The sequence below is a fragment of the Panthera uncia genome (genome assembly GCF_023721935.1).
Source record: "Panthera uncia isolate 11264 chromosome B2 unlocalized genomic scaffold, Puncia_PCG_1.0 HiC_scaffold_25, whole genome shotgun sequence".
NCBI classification, from domain to species: Eukaryota; Metazoa; Chordata; class Mammalia; order Carnivora; family Felidae; genus Panthera; species Panthera uncia.
This window is the reverse complement of record NW_026057581.1, coordinates 580,083-585,821: the sequence shown is the minus strand read 5'-3', so window position 1 is coordinate 585,821 and position 5,739 is coordinate 580,083. Positions and strand designations below refer to the sequence as shown.

General features: G+C 41.0%; 1 protein-coding gene across 1 annotated transcript; it reads right to left on the bottom strand.

The window, feature by feature from the left end:
• Positions 1-3,419: 3,419 nt before the first annotated feature.
• Positions 3,420-4,364, bottom strand: LOC125908480 (olfactory receptor 2H2-like). The gene has a single exon (XM_049611323.1). It carries the CDS (start codon positions 4,362-4,364, stop codon positions 3,420-3,422), a length of 945 nt encoding a protein of 314 aa, XP_049467280.1.
• Positions 4,365-5,739: the final 1,375 nt, after the last annotated feature.

The window sequence follows — 5,739 nt, the reverse complement described above, 5'->3', positions numbered from 1 at the left end:
TTGATTCCAGGTGTACAATATAGTGATTCAAACTTCCATACATCACCCAGTGCTCATCATGACAAGTGCCTAATCACCTATTTCACCCTTTCCCCCACCTCTCCTCTGGTGACCATTGGTTTATTCCCTGTAATTCAGCAGACTCTGGGACTTACTTGCATATGTCCACAGCCTGTCACACTGAACATTACAGAAACATGTATCCCTGTGTGAAGGGTTGGATTATAGGCTGATAGAGGCTGATATATCCTCAGAGCTTATCATAGCAGCCATCAGAAGGTTTAGTCTGCCATCATGTACACACATGTGCCAGAACATGATGACATGACACCCCAGAAATATCAAAGGAACAAAATGCCTGAACTCCTAGCACTGCCTGCAGTTTTCTGAATAAGTCGCTTACCTAATGAATTATTGGCTATTATCTAGAATGTCTATGAAGGAAGTGATCTTTCCTGACTTGTTCACCCTTATATAACAGTGCCTGGCTCTTAGTATATAGTCCATAAATATTTGTGATTAGATTAAAAAAGGATTTTGACAAATGAGTCCACAGCTACATCCACAGCACCTCTCATCACTGTTTCCTCAGCCATCTCCCAAAATGTAAACGTATCTTGGTCATTTATATTTTTTCCATGCTGTAATTCCCATAATGGAATCCCTTTCCTTTCCCCAGACACCTGCCTTTATCCCTCCAAAACTCTCCAGTGTACCACTGGGATGTCCTGTTCCGTAATTAGTAAACTCACCTCCATCCTCAATTATTTACTTGGCATTTTCTACACCTCCTGGCATTACCTGAGTTGAATCCCCCCTGAAGACACTATTTCATTCCCAGCTCCATAATGAGAAAATCATTCCACCTTCAGTGCCTCAGAATGTGGGGTTGAGCCAATTAGCTTTATTCTACTTCTAGATCTTTCTTCCCTTCTCTCTTATTCTTAAAATACACTGATTCATTTGAAGCTTCTGTCTCTTTGGCTGAGCAACTAGACAGGGCATTTACTATGTATGGTGTCAGCCTGCATCAGAATCACAGCATTAAAATGCCCAGTCAAGAACACAATCAGATGTTTTAAATCAGAAATTCTCGGTATTAAACCTGAGAATCTTAATTCTTAACAAGTGTAACATGGACTCTTATGAATCCTCAAGTTGGAGGAACTTTGTTCTTCTCTGTTTTGCTGTTGTCGTTTACTGGAATCTTAACCTCTGTCCTTTGTGCATTTACATCTGGCTCACAGTTTTCCTCTGCCCCCAAGACCTGCAACCACCCCAGCCTCCTTCAAAAGTAGGATAAACATTTTAACACGTTGGTATCCCTGCTTTCACCTCCAGGGTAGTTACCACCTGTCAATCGTGTCACACCAGGAGCCCATCACACCCTGGGCTGCCCCCGCTCCACAGGCTCAGAGTGAACCCACAAAATAACTTCTGTCCTTGTAGTTTTCTTCTCAGTCACTTGCCTTATTCTTTGAAACTGAACAGAAGGATATAAAAATGATTTTATAAGTATTGTTCTTTTATAGACAGTGAGAAACGATGTTGCATCCTCGTAGAAATTGTGCTGTTACTTCAGAGCAGAAAATGAGAGGTTATAGGGCCTGATCCTAGTTCCACCTACATCAGAAATTGGCAGCAGCTAAGGACTGAACACAGGTAATTAGGCAAACTACACAGAAAATTCAATAATTTATATTCATGATTTTGGTGAAAAAAAAAACCCTAGAAGAATGGACTTTTATAAAGGAATAGTGAAAAAGCAGCAACAAATAGATCTTTGGTGGATGACATTCAAAAGTCAAAAAGCATGAACCATTGCAATCAGCCTGACACGGGAGCCAAAAGAACAAGTCTCTCTCCATTAAATAATGAAAGAATATTTCATTTAGTATCTGCATCCACCATTTGACCATACACTCTGTAATGTTGATGATTTTATGTCTTATCTACGATTATATCCCCAGCATCTAAACATGTTAGATGTATAACAAGAAATGAATACATATCTACAAGATGAATGAATAATTGGATCTGATAAAAAGAAAGCCATTTCCAAGGATGTGGAGAAAGAGGAACCCTCTTGCAGGCTGGTGCATCCACTCTTGAAAACAGTATGGAGGTTCCTCAAAAAATTAAAAATAGAACTACCCTATGGCCCAGCAGTTGCACTACTAGGTTTTTATCCAAAGGTTACAGGTGTGATGTTTCCAAGGGCCACCTGCACCCCAATGTTTATAGCAGCACTACCAACAATAGTCAAAGTATGGGAAGAGCTCAAATGTCCATTGATGGGTGAATGGATAAAGAAAATTTTGGTGTACACACACACACGCGCGCACACACACACACACACACACACACACACACACACACAATGGAGTATTACTTGGCAATCAAAAAGAATGAAATCTTTCCATTTGCAACAACATGGATGGAACTAGAGGGTATTAAGCTAAGCGAAATTTGCCAGAGAAAGACAAATATCACATGACTTCACTAATATGAGGCCTTTAAGACACAGAACAGATGAACATAAGGGAAGGGAAGCAAAAATAATAGAAAAACAGGGAGGGGGACAAAACAGAAGAGACTCTTAGATATGGAGAAGAAACAGAGGGATACTGGAGGGGTTGTGGGAGGGGGATGGGCTAAATGCGCAAGGACCATTAAGGAATCTACTCCTGAAATCATTGTTGCACTATATGGTAACTAATTTGGAGGCAGATTAAAAGAAAAATAATAATTAAAAAACAGAAAGCCATTTCATTACAACAGAGACTCAGAATGAACTAGAAACAGAAGTCTATTCCTGTAAGTGGGGGCTTGGTATGTCAGGGCTCAAACTAAGAACCTGGATCCAGAGACCAGTGAGTGTGGACTTCTCCTTGCTCAACACTTTGCACTGAGCAGCTTTGGGCACATGACACATCAGCAGTGGTCCTGCTGAGGTGATGAAGCAACAGTGACTCAGAACCAAGACCCACCAGGTCAGAGTACTAGATGCCTCAAAACTTTAGGACTTTTGCTAGACTAGACATTTGGATGAAAATTATGGTTGAGCTTGGAGGAAAATAGCAAAGAAAAAAATAAATGGCAAGGCACAAAACACATTCTTGTTCTTGTATTTTTCAAGTCTGTGTTTCTTTTGTCCCCCCAGTTCAACTGTATTGAGCATTCTTTAAGACAATGGTTATTAAATCTACTCATTTCTATACCATACTGTACCTCCGTCAGCACCCTGCAGAAAGTAAGGGCCTAATCAGCTAATGATGAATGGACCTGAAATCGCAGCTTTGAATGCAACACAGCTATTTCTCCCCTACTTTTTGGTGAGGAGGTAAAGCTTCAGCTTTTTGCGATGAGGTTATTCTCTCTTCTCAGGTTAAGCAAGAGACCAACATGTGCCAACTGCTTCAGTTATTCTGGGAATCCCAAGTCCTCCTCCCCAGTCTTATTAGTGCCCCCTTGACCTCCCTGTTCCTTAGAGTGTAGATGAGTGGATTAAGTGCTGGGGTTGCAACGGTGTAGAAAAGGGTGAGGAACTTGCCCTGTTCTTGAGCATAGCGGTTCTTGGGTTGGAGATAGACAGCTGTCACTGTGCCATAGAAGAGGGACACCACAAGAAGGTGAGAAGTGCAGGTGCTGAATGCCTTCCGCTGCCCTGCAGCTGACTTTATTCTCAGCACAGCCTTAGCAACAGCCCCGTATGAGGAAAGGATGATGACCAGGGGTAGCACCAGAAAAATGATACTAGCTATGGACATCTGGATTTCATTGTAGGTTGTGTCTGCACTGGAAGCCTGAATCAGGGCTGGGACTTCACACACAATGTCATCCACCCTGCGGTGGGAGCAGAAGGGTAACTGGAGGGTGGCAGGAGACTGGACCAGGGACTGAACCAGGCCAGCCCCCCATGCAAGGATGGCCAGCTGCAGACAAAATTTGGGGTGCATGATAGCAGTATATTGCAGCGGGTGACACACTGCCACATAGCGGTCCATAGCCATGACCACAAGAAGGACACATTCGGTGGCCCCAAGCCATAAGAAGACATAGAGTTGAAAAGCACAGCCAATGTAGCTGATGGTCTTCTCTGGACCCCAGAAATTAACTAACATCTGCGGAACACAGCTGCTGGTGAAAGAGAGGTCTAGCAGGGAAAGGTTGCAAAGAAAGAAATACATGGGAATGTGGAGTTTAGGGTCCTTTGAGGAAACAAGAATAATGACCATATTTCCTGCAAGAGTCAAACAATAAAAGATCAGAACAACCCAGAAGAGTATCTTCTCCAAATATGGCTTCTCAGAGAAGCCCAGGAGGATGAAATCACTGTGGCTGTCATTGCAAACTGTGATCATAGCTTCTGGAGCAGTCACCTTTTTGGGGGAATGGTTCAAAAGTAGTTGCTCAAAAGCCTGTGATGGTTCCAATACAGAAACAGGAAGACATGTTACTCCTTTCTACTCAAGGATGAGATTCTGCCTCCTATAGTGCAGGGAAAAATAAAAGATTCAGTGACTTATTCTAATCTTTGATACCCATTATTCATTATCTATTTCTATTCCTCTTACACATCTTCATATATGATTAGAAATCTGCATTATAAATATTGAGTTAAGTGCACATTACAAACCTACTAGTGAAAATCACTTTGCTAAATATTAAGAGAGCATTCTCTTTGCTCTCCAAAATTGCACATTTACAACATTCATCACACAGTTTTAAAAACTGTTAAACCATATCACCTTTCAGTCCTTTTCTCATTTCATTCTGTTTTTCTGTGTCTTTATATCTCAATTTATCTGAATATCCTCCTCCCTTGTTCCTCCGTCTCCTGTGTTTCACTCCCCTTTTTTCTTCCTTTCTCCTTCCCACCTTCTCTTGACTTCTGAGCTTGAATTCCTCCTCAGCCACTTTATGCTATGTAATCTTAAGACAATTGTTTAAAATTTTTATTCTTAGCTTGGTTCTTTCCTTATATTTTCTATTTGGAAAATAGAGGACAATCATAGAAACTACCTGTGTGTTTTGGAGGAATTAAATGTGAAAACACAAGGAAAATACTTTGAGAGGGAGAGTGTGTGTGCGTGTATTCCTGCCCCATAGTAACTGTATGATGTGTGTTAGCTACAATTATGATGATGACGATGATGACACTATTCAGATGTTTGTTCGAGATGAAAAACATCAAAATATATATGCAACATTTTGCAGAGAATGTAAGCGATATCATTAAGAAAAAAAGAAATATCCTATCTCTACATTATCTCCTTTCTAAAAGAAAAGTAATAGTACTCACTTATCCAACATTATAAATTAACTGTCTCTATATTACAGAGCACGCATATGCACATTTATTGTTCTTTCCTCAGCTTAAAACCCAATTACAACACAAGTTTGGAAAATCCACCATCTTTTATTCATTTATGCAGTGGATCAAAAGAGGTTTAGGAAATACTCATTTCACTCAATCACTGGCCTTTTTACTTAACATACTAGAGAAAAGGGCCCATGGCTCTCTTTGTCTTCCATAATTTCCGTGCTCCTTTTCCTGCTTCTCTGCTCCCAACGACCATACTATCTGTGTGGCATAACAGTGTGTCCTCACTCCAAGCCTGTTTATAGCCACCTTGTACATTTTCAGGGTTTCCATTTACAAGAACCTTTTGCCAGGGGAGTGCCCTAGCGTCACACACACACACACACACACACACACACACACACACACACACA

Coding starts and splice junctions, on each gene's coding strand:
- LOC125908480 (XM_049611323.1), bottom strand. CDS start 4,364: ATGATCACAGTTTGCAATGACAGCCACAGTGATTTCATCCTCCTGGGC.